This window comes from Torulaspora globosa, chromosome 1 (assembly GCF_014133895.1).
Source record: "Torulaspora globosa chromosome 1, complete sequence".
NCBI classification, from domain to species: domain Eukaryota; kingdom Fungi; phylum Ascomycota; class Saccharomycetes; order Saccharomycetales; family Saccharomycetaceae; genus Torulaspora; species Torulaspora globosa.
The window spans coordinates 209695-225650 of record NC_050727.1 but is presented as its reverse complement, the minus strand read 5'-3'; the positions used below and the strand labels follow the sequence as shown (position 1 = coordinate 225650).

General features: G+C 47.1%; 10 protein-coding genes across 10 annotated transcripts; 4 read left to right on the top strand and 6 right to left on the bottom strand.

The window, feature by feature from the left end:
* Positions 1 to 31: 31 nt before the first annotated feature.
* Positions 32 to 592, top strand: YHB1 (flavohemoglobin; the record flags this gene model as incomplete). The annotated part of the gene is made up of 1 exon (XM_037281079.1): positions 32 to 592. The coding sequence occupies one exon, from the start codon at positions 32 to 34 to the stop codon at positions 590 to 592; it is 561 nt and encodes a 186-aa protein (XP_037136974.1).
* Positions 593 to 1271: 679 nt separating this feature from the next.
* Positions 1272 to 1976, bottom strand: MIC26 (Mic26p; the record flags this gene model as incomplete). Its single annotated transcript, XM_037281078.1, has 1 exon — positions 1272 to 1976. One exon carries the CDS (start codon positions 1974 to 1976, stop codon positions 1272 to 1274), a length of 705 nt encoding a protein of 234 aa, XP_037136973.1.
* Positions 1977 to 2352: 376 nt separating this feature from the next.
* On the bottom strand, positions 2353 to 2688 carry SPG1 (Spg1p; the record flags this gene model as incomplete). The annotated part of the gene is made up of 1 exon (XM_037281077.1): positions 2353 to 2688. The coding sequence occupies one exon, from the start codon at positions 2686 to 2688 to the stop codon at positions 2353 to 2355; it is 336 nt and encodes a 111-aa protein (XP_037136972.1).
* Positions 2689 to 2921: 233 nt separating this feature from the next.
* Positions 2922 to 5162, bottom strand: HG536_0A01130 (uncharacterized protein; the record flags this gene model as incomplete). Its single annotated transcript, XM_037281076.1, has 1 exon — positions 2922 to 5162. The coding sequence occupies one exon, from the start codon at positions 5160 to 5162 to the stop codon at positions 2922 to 2924; it is 2241 nt and encodes a 746-aa protein (XP_037136971.1).
* Positions 5163 to 5205: 43 nt separating this feature from the next.
* HG536_0A01120 (uncharacterized protein) lies at positions 5206 to 5679 on the top strand (the record flags this gene model as incomplete). The annotated part of the gene is made up of 1 exon (XM_037281075.1): positions 5206 to 5679. The coding sequence occupies one exon, from the start codon at positions 5206 to 5208 to the stop codon at positions 5677 to 5679; it is 474 nt and encodes a 157-aa protein (XP_037136970.1).
* A 227-nt stretch (positions 5680 to 5906) lies between these two features.
* HG536_0A01110 (uncharacterized protein) lies at positions 5907 to 6509 on the top strand (the record flags this gene model as incomplete). Its single annotated transcript, XM_037281074.1, has 1 exon — positions 5907 to 6509. The coding sequence occupies one exon, from the start codon at positions 5907 to 5909 to the stop codon at positions 6507 to 6509; it is 603 nt and encodes a 200-aa protein (XP_037136969.1).
* A 79-nt stretch (positions 6510 to 6588) lies between these two features.
* KEL2 (Kel2p) lies at positions 6589 to 9648 on the bottom strand (the record flags this gene model as incomplete). The annotated part of the gene is made up of 1 exon (XM_037281073.1): positions 6589 to 9648. The coding sequence occupies one exon, from the start codon at positions 9646 to 9648 to the stop codon at positions 6589 to 6591; it is 3060 nt and encodes a 1019-aa protein (XP_037136968.1).
* A 377-nt stretch (positions 9649 to 10025) lies between these two features.
* Positions 10026 to 11234, top strand: TDA11 (Tda11p; the record flags this gene model as incomplete). The annotated part of the gene is made up of 1 exon (XM_037281072.1): positions 10026 to 11234. The coding sequence occupies one exon, from the start codon at positions 10026 to 10028 to the stop codon at positions 11232 to 11234; it is 1209 nt and encodes a 402-aa protein (XP_037136967.1).
* A 154-nt stretch (positions 11235 to 11388) lies between these two features.
* On the bottom strand, positions 11389 to 12195 carry PEX21 (Pex21p; the record flags this gene model as incomplete). The annotated part of the gene is made up of 1 exon (XM_037281071.1): positions 11389 to 12195. The coding sequence occupies one exon, from the start codon at positions 12193 to 12195 to the stop codon at positions 11389 to 11391; it is 807 nt and encodes a 268-aa protein (XP_037136966.1).
* A 575-nt stretch (positions 12196 to 12770) lies between these two features.
* PFK1 (6-phosphofructokinase subunit alpha) lies at positions 12771 to 15725 on the bottom strand (the record flags this gene model as incomplete). The annotated part of the gene is made up of 1 exon (XM_037281070.1): positions 12771 to 15725. One exon carries the CDS (start codon positions 15723 to 15725, stop codon positions 12771 to 12773), a length of 2955 nt encoding a protein of 984 aa, XP_037136965.1.
* Between the last annotated feature and the right edge of the window lie 231 nt (positions 15726 to 15956).

The following is a 15956-nucleotide window of genomic DNA, read 5'->3' as shown; positions in this document are numbered from 1 at the left end:
GAGGAGTACCAACCCTGACTAACAAGAAAGGATGCTATCTGTCCAAACTCGTGCGATCGTAAAGGCCACCGTGCCGGTCTTAGAGAAGCAGGGTACCGCAATTACGAAAGTTTTCTACAAGAATATGTTGAATGAGCACAAACAGCTGCTGAATATCTTCAACAGAGTTAATCAGGCCAAGGGTGCTCAACCCACTGCATTGGCAACAACTGTCCATGCAGCTGCAAAACACCTAAGTGTTCTGCTGCCTCATGTTGAACAAATCGGACATAAACATAGAGCTTTACAGATCAAACCCGAGCATTACCCCATAGCTGGCGAATACTTGCTGACGGCTATTAAGGAAATGCTTGGTGCGACCGCCCCTCCTGATATTCTCGGTGCTTGGAGAGAAGCGTACGGTGCTATCGCGGACATTTTCATCTCTGTTGAGAATCGCATGTATAAGGAGGCAGCCTGGGCTGGTTGGAAACCATTCGAAGCTGTTGCTCGCGAGCGAGTTGCTTCCGACACTGAGGAATTTACTGTCAAGGCAAAGCCTGAGTCCGGGATCGATCTATCGAAATGTCTGTCGTCGCTGGTCAGTACCTGACTGTCAACACTCACCCAACTGGACGGGGCAACACATACGACGCCTTGCGTCATTACTCCATCTGCTCGGTATCCACAGACGGCGGCTTGCGTTTCTCGGTGAAGCTGGAAGCTACAGATGACAAACCCGTCGGTTTAGTTTCAGAATATCTGCACAATCACGTATCTGTTGGTGACCAGATCTTGCTGAGCGCGCCAGCTGGAGATTTTGCTTTAAACAAGGACCTGATTCGTCAAAATGACATCCCGTTAGTTTGCTGGGTTCTGGCGTTGGTATCACGCCGCTATTGGCCATGTTGGAGGAGCAGATCATCACAAACCCTGAGAGACCAGTATACTGGATTCAATCCGCCTACGATGAAGAACGCTTAGCTTTTAAAGAGCATGAAGATGAGCTGCTCGCCAGAATTCCCAATGCTAAAAAGATCGTTGTTCTTTCCTCCAGCCAGCCACGTATTGATGGCGAATTTCTGGCGAAAGAGAACCCAGCGGGCTCTGACGCTTACCTCTGTGGCAGTCTCGATTTCATGACAAGCATGATCGGTCACTTTGATGTCCTGGAGCACCAAAACGATCTTATTCAGTATGAACCTTTCGGCCCAAAAATGTCTACCACTAAAGTATAGTTTAATTTATGTACCTTTGCTTATAGAGATGATGAGATGAATATTCAGAGCAGCTTACTCGATGTTAAGGTTGGTCCATTCCTTGACAGAGTGACGGAACTTGGCAGCTATGTTGAAGACAGATTCGGCGAGATAGTCAATGTGGCTAGCCGTAGTACGACCTATCTGCACAGTCTTGTTAATTATAGCGTCCTGCTTCGCGACCGCCCTTGGGAAATGGGCAGACTCGATCGAGTGTAATAAAGCAGCGGTGTTTTGAAACGTTGTTGGTAACACATAGGAGAAGCATGCCGAACCCAACACTAGTGGAGCAGTAAATCTATACAAGAATCGTTTGTTTCTTGTCAGAACTGAGCCGGACATAGCTGCGACAATGATATATGTAAAACCTGGCAGCAATCTTTCCCTAGGATCGGAATGCAAACTTGCAATCGTACTTGTCAGTCTTCTTTCATGCCTATAGTACGCTGATGTCTTTTTATCTATCTTCTGAGTGGCCTTTTCGATGGTTCTCGAAACACGCAACCGTAGTCGATGAAATACCGACAATAAGTAGGTGGGCGACCGCACTGAAATACCATCAATCAATTCGTTGTTGCCTATGATCGACATAGCTCTTGCTGTCGCTGTTTTTGAACTCTTCAATGGCTCGAGGACTGCCTGCTTAGCATCTGAAGATAAGACCATGCCATTCTGCCGTGGGATAACGGCTTCTTTCACCAAATCCTGCTCCCGATAAAACCTTGATCCTGCAGTCATTAGTGAACACCTGGAAAAGAGCTGAAGCGATGCCTAGCTTGCTTCAATTAACCTTGCTCATGAACTTCGTTCTTCGTAGCCGTTACCTAGCAAACGGTCCAATCAGTGGTGCTAAATTCCGTCACGTGGACTTTGAGTATAATACCGATCTAAGCTGGAAAGATCCAACTTCTTCATAAAGAGAGCTAGCTAACGTTAGATGGTTCATAGATTTAAAAGCTTACTGTCTACATAAGGAGTTCCTATGGCAGCACTAAGCGAAGGACAAGCCTGCAGGGCTGTGCCAAACTGGATTGCTCGAAACAACTAATGGATGCAGGTATGCTGGGCCCAAAATCGGAAATATGCTAGCGGGTTGAAGAGGTTCGCGGTCCAGTTACATGATGGACGAGAACATCAAGAGGTTACCCTCGTCATCAAGGTCTTCAGCGTCGATCCGTCTCACAGGAGCCTGAGCCAGCATGACGTCCTTCTTCTGTTGGGCATTCAACATTGGCCACAGCTTCATGACTGGTCTTGCGATGGAATTGCCGGCTGAGACCGGCTCAGTTATCTCTTGCAAATCCTCCTTCCTGAAACGAGGCAGTAGGTATTTCCTCATGTACATTGTGGGCACCATGGCACCGCAGATGACTCCCAGCATGAGCAGAGGCAATCGGGGGAGTCTCGCGACTCGCTGGACTTCTGAGTATGTTTTGGAATTCAATTTCATAATTCTTGGAGTTGGTTTATTATTGGTTCCTGTCGATATACCAAAAACTGACGGCTGATGCTATTGAGTGGTCTAAAGTGAAGTTCCTCCATGAAATGATCTTGGCCGTTTTATAAGATCCCGTTACCGGGTACCCTTAGGGGTCTTGTTTGGAAACTCCAAACAAAAGTCACACCGTCTTCAAGTACGAACCGATTGATACTCGTAGCTCAAGGGTGCAGCGATCTGCCTTATCATTTGAACACTTTCCTGAAGAATGACCCGAAGGTTTTCTTCTTCTCCCTTCCCTTGTTATCCTTCTTATTCTTGCTCTCGCTGGCCGGAGAAGCATGCTCTGGCGACTTGGAGCTTGTTGGATGCATCACGTTATTAAAATGCGGTTTTCTGTCAGAAGTCGTTGGCGATAATCCTGGCGATACGTGACCTGACCTGGCGGGCGGACCCATGGACCTTGTTTTCCTGATTGAAGAACCGTGACGCTTTTGGTCGCTCTCGTCATCGGATGACTCCGATGAATCGATGATCAGCGATTTGACTTTGTACATTCCGTCATCATACTGAATTCTTGAGCTTCTTCTCGAGTTGCTAGCGGTACTGAAAGGGGTTGACCTCCGGTCATCCTCATTGATCGTTGGATTACTATTCTTAATGTAAACAGCTTGGCGAGTAGGTAAACATCTAACGTAGCCCATTCTTTCGAATAGCTCATATTTTCTTTTCTGTTCTGGTGGCATTGGAAAGTACTCATTCACCGATTCAACCAGTGAATCATTATCTTCTTCGTACTTCTTGGTCGTAGTAACATCAGCCGCAAATGGATTGCGCAAAGACTTGAGTATGATACTGTCTATAGCGACTAATCTGTCATTGCGTCGAGGGATTTGTTCTTTCCTTTCTTTCAAAGTATCAGTCATGTCTCTGGGCGATTCCCCCAGCAGTCTTGGATCGATGAATTCGTACGGTACCACGGCAGTCGACATTGGGTAGTGCTGCATCACAAAAAATGGCAACTTCACTCTGCCGTTCCTGAACTTTATTTGTAGATTTGTGCTCACGGTACTGACTATCTGTATTTCTGGTCTGTACAGCGCTGCCGCTTTGGTAATCGCATATTCCGGTGAATCGCATTTTATCATCTCAATAGTAATTTTCATTACTATCCCTTGAAGCCTCGAAGCGTAGTAATTCAGGATATTTAGGCACTTTTGCCGGGCTTCATCATGAACAGCTTTTATTCGAAACCCCTTTGAAACTTGACCAAGCGTGGTGGCCTTGCAAGTTTCCGAGGACGACGTTGAAACTCGTCTAAGTCCTCTATCGATCTCGTCGAAACTCCCGTATTCCGGTCCATGACTTTCAGCAAAATATCTTCTATTCAAGGCATAATCAGAAGACTCTATTTCTCGTTCGAAGAATGGTATAGACGTGACAATGATCAAGTGGTCGCCGTCTCGAGCACAGTTTTCCACATACCAATCCACGGAAGACCATGTGTATCGTCTGCCTGAGATGTAGCACGAGACACTTCGGATAGCGGCTAGTGATTCTTCTGGCTTTCGTGATTTGGTTTCTGTATTAAGACCGTGCACATACTGGTCGTATGTAGGATGCTGTATTGTGACACATATCGCTCGGTGATCTACGACAGGCCTTGAGGGATAGATGGCAGCCAGGGGATCAGCGACCTGTGAACCGCCTTTCTTATCGAACTTGCCGATAAAGAAAGGGTCCTGTTCCTTGAAATCGTAGCAGTCTATAGTGGGCGATGCGGTGGATCGGCTTTGAGACTCATAAAACTTTTCTAGCTCGGCCAGCTCTTTGTCGGTCATTCCTGCAAAGCTTTTTTTTCGCCCACCACTGCCTTCCTTAGCGGCTGGCTTCGATTTTGAGCCCAGTCGATCTTCCAGTTCGTTCAAATTGGCAAATGCAGCCTGAGTGTAACCATCCCTTGACCCAGAATTTGACTGGGTATTTTTCTCGGTCTCTTTCGTCAGCTTCCTCTCAGTTGCAAAGTCCATGTCATAGATATCCCAATCAATGATTCTCTCCTGTTCGTCCGCTCTTTTCGCAGACCACTTGAGCGAAGGAGTCTTTGGAGGTGGAGGCAGTCTTGGATTTGTTCTACAGTGCGCCAGGGGAGAGCTGCTTCTACTCCGATCCACCACATCCGGACTACTCAGCGAAGGTCTGATGGTTTGATGTGGGGACATGAACTGAAGCACCTTCTCCAACTTGTCGTGCTCGTCTGATCTGCGTCTCTCGCCGCTTCGATTTTGCGTAAACAACTCTTGCTTCTTCTTTGGCTGCTCAGAGTCCGATTGGTACAACGGATTGTACTGTGGCGGTACGTGAAGGAACTTGTTATTGAATCCGGCATGTTTCTGGCTGTGCTTCAGGATCTCAACTTGGTCATCTATCAGTGTTGGCACCAGGTCATCGAACGACACATGCTTCACATACCTGGTAGCTGTCATTGGAACTACACAAGCCTCCGAAACCCTGTTTTTCCCCAGATCTATGCTCGTGTACCTAGTTTATCTGAACTTAACCAGCCTAAACGCAACGAACCTGCGAGTGAAAATGCCTAATGTCAGTAAGAGAACAATTAGCGACTTCTCGCCCAGTTTAAAACATCCGATCGGGGTTCGAAGGCGCTACAGCCCCCAACAGGCCACCAGCAACTGCTATACTTCCTCTCCAGCTCGCTTGGTCGTCATTTCACACGTGCCGCTACTCACTGTCCCTAACTTGGTATTTCCCTCAGATTATCAGCCAGGGTCCTCCCAAGCAACCGCGGGATGCGCAAGTTGTGCTTCAGAGGGAAAGTCTAAGCAACTAAGGCTTTTTGAGATGTGGTATCCAACAACGAACCAGTCGCTAGAATTTGGTGAAAGAAGGCGCTATAGAGCTCTGAGATGCTCTGATTCCCGTATGTCAACGAACGTAGCAGCACTGGCGGCTCTTCTTGGTATTTTTACCTTTTCCCGGTGATTTGCTGGTCCTCAACGATTTGTTTATGCTAAGGCGGGCTAAAGAACTCTGGCAACAGGTCAGGCTTATCCAGGACGTGCTCGGAACTTTGGTTCTTCCCTGTTCTGTCTAGCTTGTTTTGTAAAAGTGGTAAGGACCAGTGTATGTTTGCGTTGTGCGGGTGGTTCCAATTAGCCGCCGACGTGCGCCTTGAGAAAACAGCATAAGGTGTAGGCAGAAGAAGCTCAATGGCGGAAAGAAAGGGAGGAAACTCGAGTGGCTGGATGGATGAGTCTGGAGAAAAGTCGAACGGTTACGCCGTGGTTCCTGTGTCTCTGTTCTGCGAGCAATATGCGGTCTCAAAAGAGGTTAGAAAGACGTTTGGGCTGTATAATAACGGCGTGAGAGCAATCAGCAGGACTGAGTTCGAACAGTTGAAGGTTGGTTTGAAATCTTGTATGGCGAAAAGGCAGCGAGAGGCGGACGCACTGTGGCAGTCGAAGAAGAGATACTCGCTGGCGGAGTCGCTGGAAGGCAATACACTGGGATCGGGCTATTCCCTCAACGGTTCACATACGCTTATATTGTCCTCAGATATGCTGCACAGCGACCTGGAACCGCACTATTCTGCGAGTCGACAAGGCGGCAACGAAATGCTGGTCTCTGAAGACAACGAGGAAACCGGGGGGAGGCGGCTCGAGACTCAGATGCAAATGCTGGCCTCCTCAGCTGGTTCAATAGTGTCTGTCCCAGAAGGTTCTGCCTGTACTCGTATCGATAGCAAGCGCTGCTTTATTCTCCTTTCGGAGACTTCCTATGATAGGAACAGCAGTCCTCCACTGCATGATTAGTGAAAGCACGCGTCTGTACGTATAAATATGCTAAGCATGTATCATTTACTCATGTCATATACAGGCATTGGAAGGAGAATCATTCATCGTTCATTACAAGCTGTTTTTTCTTGAGTTCAAGTACTTCGTCCTTCAAATTGTCCCTTTCCTGCTTGATGATGTATAATTCGGCCTTGAGGTCATTAATTTTCATATTATAGCGAGCAAATTTCATGCTGGAGTCCTGGCTTAGTGCACTATTGTTTCCAGCTGCGTCCTTGCTGTCCATGGAGCTGGATACATCTCCCAGTGAGGATTCTCGTGCATATATCATCTCCTCTAATTCTTCCTTCAGTTTTTTATTCGCTTGTTTATACCTTTGTAGCTCCTCCTGTGTCATTTCCAAAGCCCTGCTTGTATTTGTTGCAGAGCTCAAAGTGTCCTTATAGTCACCTTCGAATTTTTCAAGCTCACTTTTCTTGGTAAGTAATTCTTCGCTCAAAGTGCTGTGTTTCAGCTTTAAATCCTGATAGTTGGCATCCAGCTTTTCGTGAGACCTCTTCAGATCATCACTGCTTGTCAGTAATTCGTCTAGCCTTTGCTGTAACCTGTTAATTACAGCGTCATGATGAGGACTTTTTCCCGCATACTTCAGTTCTCCGGCTGAGTTATCGCCACCATGCTCGGAGCTTTTAGCCGCAGTTTTGGAACCCCATCTTGAAAGCAATTCTTCTATCTGAGAGGACAGACGTTTGATTTCTTGCCTGCTGTTGGAGTTTGCTTCTTTCAATTTTTGTTTCAGTAGCTGGTTTTCTTTGCTTTGGGACTCAAATTTCTGTGTTAAAGTTTCGAGCTCCTCTTTTAATAAGGCTTCATTTGCGAGCCCATCAATCTTATCGTTCTGCTGTTTGATAATGTCATTTAAAGTCCCCAATTCCAAGAATTTTGCGTCCAGAAGTTGCTCCATTTCATTAACATGGTCTTGTAAACCGTCACGATCCGCTTCAACAATGTCGAGCCGAGTTTGCAAATTGATAGTTCCTGCATTGTTGGCAGACCCACTAGTTAGCTTTCGAACTTGTTCTTCAAGCTGCCTGATATATGTGCTAGCCTCTGTTGCCTTCTCCTCGGTTAGAAGCTTCAAATGCTCTAGCTCCGAACGTAAATGACTGATGACATTTTTGTCCAGCGTTTGTTCTCTATTGTCCGTAGTTGGCTGTTCGGTAAAATTGTGCGTGGCTGCATCTGTGAGTCTTTCGTCCTTGCCAGGCGGCAAATCATTAAGCTTTTTTATGCTTACTGCTTCTTTGAGGTCACTTTGGTTGGCCGCCCTATCCTCTGTAGAAATAGGACGCTGAAGTCCCGCGTCATACTTTACATCACCTTTCAAAGGTGAACTCGCAACAGTGGCAATGCCGATCTCCTCATCTGTGCCCTCCTGATCATCTTTGTACTCGGAGCTCAAGGAAACTACACGGGGAACTTGCACACCCTCAGAAGCTGCAAGTGCCGGTACTGGAGACACGGGTTTCTTGATCTCTTTCGCATTGCGATTGCTGTTACGTGGCGGGATCTCTAATTCACTGTTCTTAGAAGCAGAAGGTTCATTACCAGAATTGTGATCTACTACTTTGGATAGTGGTGTCTCGATATCTTGTTGCTGTGGGGATCTATTCGCAGTAGGAGTTCGATCTACGCCAGGGACATACGGTGTCAAAATGTTTGTCTGAGGCTGAGAAGTTTTTGTCGAAGCAAACGAGCTGCTGTCTATTGGTGGGGTTGTCGGATTAAAAGGCTCTGACACATCAAAAATTCCGGGACAAAGGTCACCTAAACGTGAAAGGTCTAACGTGTACAGTATCGTTCCCTTCCCCATGTCTGTGTCACTGGTACTCAGATCGTATTGGCCTTGGCGGGCATAGTCGAATTTATCACCGCCCATGATGAGTATTTTATCGTTGTTGAGCAATGTTACAGAATGTCCTGAACGACCTTGAGGTATTCCTGCTTTGAAAATCGGGAACTTGAACCACCGGTAAGACTTCAAGTTCAAAAAATAGACGCTGTTAGAGTAAACATCTTGCTCGTCCTTGCCACCCATGACGCACATAAGGTCTCCATAAATAATTGCCGCATGCTCCTGTAGAGGCGGAGGTTTTGCACCTGTTGTTTCCACGATAGTCCAGTCATTGGTCATGATATCATACATGAACACTCTATTTATCAGTCCCTGCAATGTGTCGCCTCCGAAAACCCATAATTTATGGTCGTATGACACCATTGTATGGTTTGCCAAGGGAGGGGGAATAAACGTCTTTGGCTTCAGGAATTCCCAGTGCGAATCTGATCTTCTGAACGAAGAGAGGTCGTAAACTGCCAAGTCGTTAAAATAGGTGTCATCGAACTGACCACCGAATAGGTAAAGCTTAGTTTTCATCTGATTAGTAGCAATGATGGAGATCTTGTGACCATATCTGCCTAGGGGCCTTGGACCGACAGGATTTGGAATCGTCCATTTGTAAGAGTTTATATTGAACAGGTAGAGATCATCGTCCATCAGTCCCTCGCTATTCAACTTGTGAGTATCACCGCCGAATACGACGAAGGCATTTCCGCAGAGGGTGGCAGCGTGTCCAACTCGGGGAGGAGGTGTAGAATCACTTATATCAACGGTCTTTGAAGAGAAATGAGTGGCAGTCTCATCCGCTTGAATAACCCAAGTATCCCCGTACACAGATTCATCATGAAGACCGCCGATAACATAAATGCGATTATCATTAGACACATATGAAGATGCCACATGCCTGTAGCGTGGGAACGGTGAGTTTTGAAGCTTGATTCTGTTCCATGGCGTGTAATCCCTCTGCGGCTGTGTTAACGCCGTTGAAGCCCCAGACACATTCCGCTGTTGGCTTGGAGGCGGAGTCGGATATACCCGGTGCTGCTGAGGGTATCCTTGCTTTTCTGCTGCTCCATGCTTGCTCACAGGTTGTTGTTGTTGTTGTTGTTGTTGTTGTTGTTGTTGCTGGCGCTGCTGCTGGAAGTAGGTTTGGAAAGCAGCCGTTGGAGTAGCACTTTTGGCAGGTGTAGACACTAAAGTGGGAGATGCAGAGCTCGAAGATTTCGTCTCTTTCTTCTTCTTGAAATTGAAGGGAGCCATTATTTGATTCTCGTTCTTCCAAATTGGATCACGTTAGGCTGGCGTCCAGTTCGGAATATATAATACAATGCTAGTAATGATACAAAGCTGCTAACTGATCTGACAGGCTTCCCAGTCCTCACGACCCCTTCTTCAGGAGTTTCTGATAGTATCGGTAGTTGAACTTAGCTTTCTTGATGAACCTTACTAGCGGAATACGTATAGAGCGACACAGAAGCCTAGCACATATTCAAGGTCGATGGGGTCTAGCCGTGGACAACCTCTAATACTTTATCAAGGACTCTAGGAGGCGTTCCGTTGTGTGTATCTGCTATTTGGATCTAGGATTGTTCATACAAGTTTATTATTCAGCTCGTTTTGGGCAGCCAGAGAGAACAATGAACAAGTTCGACGAGTTTATCGCAGCTACCGACAAAGATCTGGAGGTGGATACGAGCACACGAGTATCTTCGGGATCCATCACCCTGCCAGCCATATCATCTCCCGGTAGACGTGTTTCTGGAGGTTCTATATCTCGCAAAAGAGATTTGCATACGCATGAGGGCACAAAGACATATGGACAGTCGAGACAGACGACGCCGCAAAGGCTGAGCCACCAAGACCATCCACTAAAGTATTCCGAAGAGCAATCTTTCAATGTTGCTATTGCAACAAGGCCCGGCAACGGGTTGAGCAAAAGGCGATCGTTAATCCAACCAATAGTTGCGCCAAAGACACCAGAGGGCCATAAGAAGTTCAATACTAGTGCTCCTACGACGCTCATGGCTGATCGATCTTATCGCCCCGAAAGAAACAGGTCAGGAAGCAACGCAAGTTTTCGCTCTTCGACGGCGGATACCGATGTGATGATGAGCACTTTGCTGCAGAATCTGGCTAACAAGGAGCTAGAGATTCTTGATGCGAAACAGAGAATTGAAGAACTAAAGAAGCAACTAGCCTCAGAAGACATATTGTACCAGGAGCGGCTAAAGGACCTTCAAGAGTTGAAGGAGAAAGTAACCAATCACTTTCATAAAGCAACAAACAACAACACCTCGCCTACAGTGGATAGAGTGAAAAAGGACCTCAAAGGGGATGAGCAAGCAAAGAAGCGTCAAGGACATGGCTCAAATCACCCTGTGAAGGATACAGTCGCATCAAACGACGTTCCCGCTAGAGAGAACAGGCCATCTGTTTGGAGCAAATCCTTAGCAATTTTCAACCAGTTTGATCAAATAATTCAAAATGAGCTAGAGCGCAGTTTGCATTGGGAGGAGCAGTCAGGTACGGCTGCTCAGCAAAAAGGAGGGCAAGAGAGCGATGACGAGGTACGAAGCGGAAAGCAGAATGAAGAAACGATCAGTGTCACGAAATCGCTGTGGAGTTTCGTAAGCGATATGAAATATGGATTGCTGGGAATAGAAGAAGAATCAGATAGCCGGCAGCAAAACGAGACATTTAATGATGATGAGTTAATCAGGTCTGAACTTGAAGGACCCAATGAGCCTGCGGTAAACGATAACAAACTCAAGTTTGTTGGAGGCGAAATGAGCGCCGAGGAGGAAGAAGCGAGCAAGAACGTTGAAATGAAGGATATGCCGACCTGACGCATTTGGTCATGACACGGAACTTTTACAATTAGTACTGCAACCGGGACATTCAAGTTCACTCCATAACGGGAATTTAGGCTTCAAAAAATTTATCATTAAAAAGTATTAAATTATACATGCAACATCAATTCATTATTCTTTTGGCATCTGATCACGATAATTCATGAACATGGTCCGCAACGGGAGAAAATTCATTACCGATGACCTCTCCATCGCTGGAATGGAACTCCGCACTGTGAGTACTATTTCCGCGGCTTAGCGTAACCGATCCTTCGCTTACGTTGCGCATTAGAGTCATAAACTTTGAACTGTACAGTTTCGAGCTCACAGGTGATGGCGAATGCGATGTACTGGAGCAAGACTCAACGATCTCACTGGCTATTCTTTGAAATTCCACCTGCTCGTCATCGAATCCCACATTCTCATCTTGAGAGCCCGGATTTTCCTTCTGCAACTCCGCTTCCAGAGATTGAAACTCCTCGTCAAGCCTAGAATCCGATGCATCTGTCATAGGTTGACCCTCAGCAGGAGGAGGCCGGAAGTATGAGTTCACAGGCTGGTAGTACATGGTTCTGTTTAAAGTAGGCGACATGTTTGACAGTCGCTGGCGTGTCTGCAGCAGTTGCTGCGACTCGTAATTGGCATAATGCTTCCTATAATCGCTGTCAAACGACAGCGGATCTTCCAGCTTCATTGATGAAAACTGGTTAAGCCAGGACCTCGAAGCAGGCCCCGGAGAAGCCTGCAAATGCGATAGCGATGATGGCTGCTGCACCGCTAAAAACATGTTACTGCCTTGTAAAGCTCCTTCTTGTTCATGCAAGAAAGAATACTCGACAGGCAGAGGCTGTTGCTCCGAGGGCCGCTGCTGAGCTGAAAACCCAAATCCCCGTCCTTGGGCTGAATCTCCTTTGCTGACAAACTGTTGCAGAGGGTTGACTTGACACGATGCCGACATTTTATTAAACGGTAGGGCTCCTTAACAGCGTTGCTTGCTTGTAGTGATGTAACCAAGAGGTCAGCGACTCTATCGTCCCCGTAATGGTCTTTTTGAGCTATCGATAGTCTTCAGTCCTGCTCGTCAACTACTTATATAGTGCTTAAGGCTCAACACTCATCGGAGGTATAGAAAAATTTCACCAACTACCTGCCATCGAAGGTTTAAGCCCGAGCCCCGAAGAGTCCGTTCATCCGTGCTTTTGCCGGCTAAATGCATAGTCCACGTGACCTCCCCGGATATGCGTTTAGAGGGATAGCGTCCGCGCCGAGGACGCTGACATCGCTGCGTCAGCAAATATACAGGAATGGAAGCGTAATTCAGGCTATCTCGTATACGTTGTCAAGTGCGTCAAAGTATATTTCTATGTAGGTTGTTGTTACTTAGTGGTAACACTGTATCGTACAAAATTGCAGGCCTGCCGTTAAGAGGAGACAAGACACAAAGTAGCGTAAGAGAAACAATAGGATTGTCCTCGTTAGGGCAGTGCTTGTGGGGTTAAAATAATCATCATCATCTCAAAATGTGGTAGTGCTTCAACGGCTGTTTGAAGCTTCCACTTCGGCTCTCAACTTGAGTCTGCCGGATAGAATGTCACCGATTCTGCTGAACTCGGTCCAGTGAACTTCGTGTCCCTTTCTCAGCGCGACGTTTGTCTCGCACTCCCACAAGCGGGCGATTGGCTTGAAGGAGACCTTGGATCCGTTGACACAGATGACGGCAGCAGAGTTGTCCTCGTTGTCAACGGTCGAGACCTTAGCTCCATGCAAGTCGTATTTGAATCTTAGCACTTTCTCGTCGCCGGCGTTTTGGTCGAGAGCAATGTCCTTCTTGTTCCATTGTTCAATGAATTTGATACATTTGACGGCAAATCTCGATGCGGTCACACGGTCTTTGGAGCTTGGGAAACCACCTTGTTGAACATGACCGGGGACAGCGGTTCTAACGCCGAATCTGCCGTCACTGGATTCTGAAATTATGTTGGCTAACAGTTCTGTGCTGTAAACACTGGAAGCTTGTTCATTTCTAATTACCAACTTACCGTTACGGTTTTCACCCTTGTCGTGACGGAAGTTCTCCTTCAGCAATGCCAGGTCCTCCCTGATTGTGGATAAAGTAATCTTGTCCTCAGGTGTGTACACAGAGACAGCACCAGTAATCAAACCGGTGAAAGAGGCAATGAAACCGGAGTGGCCACCTTGCACCTCACACACGAAGACTCTCCTCCTCGTAGCGGAGGCACTTTGTTTGATTTCATCGGTGTATTTGACCAATGAGTTCAAACATGTGTCAACACCCAGCGAATATTCAGTGCCGGGGACATTATTAGAGATAGTAGAAGGAATTAAAACCATTGGGATGTTGAAGATCGGATATTCCTTTCTGCTGTCACGGAGCTGATTCAAGGAGTTGAAACCTTCAAAACCACCGATGATGATCAAACCGTCTAATTTGGCCTTTTGGAAATAATAAGCAACGGTACCCATGTCATCAGCAGCAACGGATCTGTTAGTACCAATTTCAGAACCACCAAGGTTGTGCCAGTTCTCGACATCGATCCATGACAATTCCTTGATTTGACCAGTTTGGATCAAACCGCTGAAGCCGTTTAGAATAGCCAATGGCTTGTGACCTCGAGAAACACAGTACAAAGTGGCAGCACGGGTGGCGGCATTCAAAGCAGCGGAAGGAGCACCGACGTGAACAATACCAATGTTCAATCTTTCATCCACAGGCAGCATCTCAGCACCATCGTCCTTAACAGTGGTGGATATGAAGTTTTCATACAGTTCGATGAATTCCGTGTCCCTTAGAGAAATGGCCTTGTCGAAGTCTTTGTTCCCAATAGCGGTAGCCACAGATTTAGTCATCTTGACGGATTCAACCAATGGCATTCTGATGATCTTGTTCTCCAGAATACCAATCAATGGGGATGGTGTCTGTGGGGTCATCTCCAAAACTGCCTTCACAGAGTCAACACCTTGCAAGGTAGCCAACCATCTGTCATGGGCAACAGCAGTACCACCTCTTTGAACGTGACCTAGAATAGTAACTTTAGTGTCCAAACCGAGGTCGAGCAAAGCGTTTTTGACGTCATCTGCCGTCACAGGGTTCAATTGATCATCAAGAGCACCTTCAGCAACAATAACTGTGTTGTTTCTTCTACCCTTGTTTCTGTGTCTTTGACAAACTTCCTTCAATTCTTCCTGCCATTTGCCATGTGGAACGGCTCTCTCAGGAATGAAGATGTAGTCCGCACCGGTTGCGATACCTGCCATCAGAGCCAACCAACCACAGTGTCTGCCCATGACCTCCACAACGAAGGCACGAGAGTGCGACTTGGCGGTTTCATCGATGTAGTCCACCATTTCGACGATTCTCTCCAACGCAGAGTAAGCGCCTATAGTCGAATCAGTACCAGCCATATCGTTATCGATGGATCCCACAAGACCGACAATAGTCAAACTCTTGTATGGCTCGACCTGCTCTTGGGTGAACTTGCCGTCCTTGACAAGCTCCTCGACTAAGGAGGGCCATTCCGATCTGAAAAGATCCGCACCTGTCAGCGAACCGTCACCACCGCACACAATCAACGCATCGATGCCTTGAGAGATCAGGTTACCGGCAGCTTGCTTACGACCCCAGCGTTCTCTAAACTCCATGGAACGAGCAGTACCAATCAAAGTACCGCCCTCGCTCAGCCAACCTCTAACGTCTTCCCATTTCATCTGTCTCAAATACTCGCCGCCCTTCAGCAAACCTTCGTAACCCTCGTAAACGGCAAAAACGTCGCAACCGTAGTGGATACCCGTACGAACCACAGCACGGACGGCAGCGTTCATGCCGGGCGAGTCACCACCAGAGGTCATCACGGCGATTTTCTTCCTTCTCTCGCCGGCAGCCAAAGTCTGTCTTAGAGCGTCCACTGGCTGGCTCCCATTAGCCGCCTGGGCGTCCACGACACCGTCGTTTAAAAAGAACTCCCTGCTGGTTGGTCGCTCATCCAGCGGAGACGCCAAGCTACTGAATCCAATCCGGTTCCCAAGAGGGTCTCTGATGAACACCACACTGTCAGACACCTTCTCGGCCTCCGGAAACTTCTCCAACACTTGGTCCAGCTCAGTCGTGAAATACGTCACCACACAGTCATCTCTGTTCTTCTCCTTGCTGGGCTCATGCATAACAAGACGAATCTTAACCAGAGCCCCACCGCTCTGCTGCTTGTTCTTTGCCTCTTGCTGTGGGACGCGGAACCCACACTCATCGATTTCGCTCAATTTGAACGCTTCCAACCAAGCTTCCTTCAAAGAGTCCTGTGAAGTGCCTGACGACAGAATTAGATTCTCTCCATGCTTGAACTTGTTGAAATCCTTCACCGTAGAGAAACCCAGCGAGTGATAAAACTGGATGCTCTCTTTAAACTTATCCTCATCAGCAGTAACCACCGACGCAAATGCTACACCGTAGCACGCTTCTTGAAGGGCCACCATTTCTTCAGCACCTTTACTAACGACCTATCCTTGGAAACAAACTTTCTGTCCGACAATCCAATACCACTATATCCTTTTATTTGGACAAACTACGCTATATTAGAAGATCGAAAAAATGTGGTGATTATTGGCCTTTACGATCTGCACTGAATAGCGATCCGGAAGGACGATGCCAATGAGCTTCATTATCCGGTTTATTGAGAGAGATGCTGCGTTGCGTTATGTTCAGGC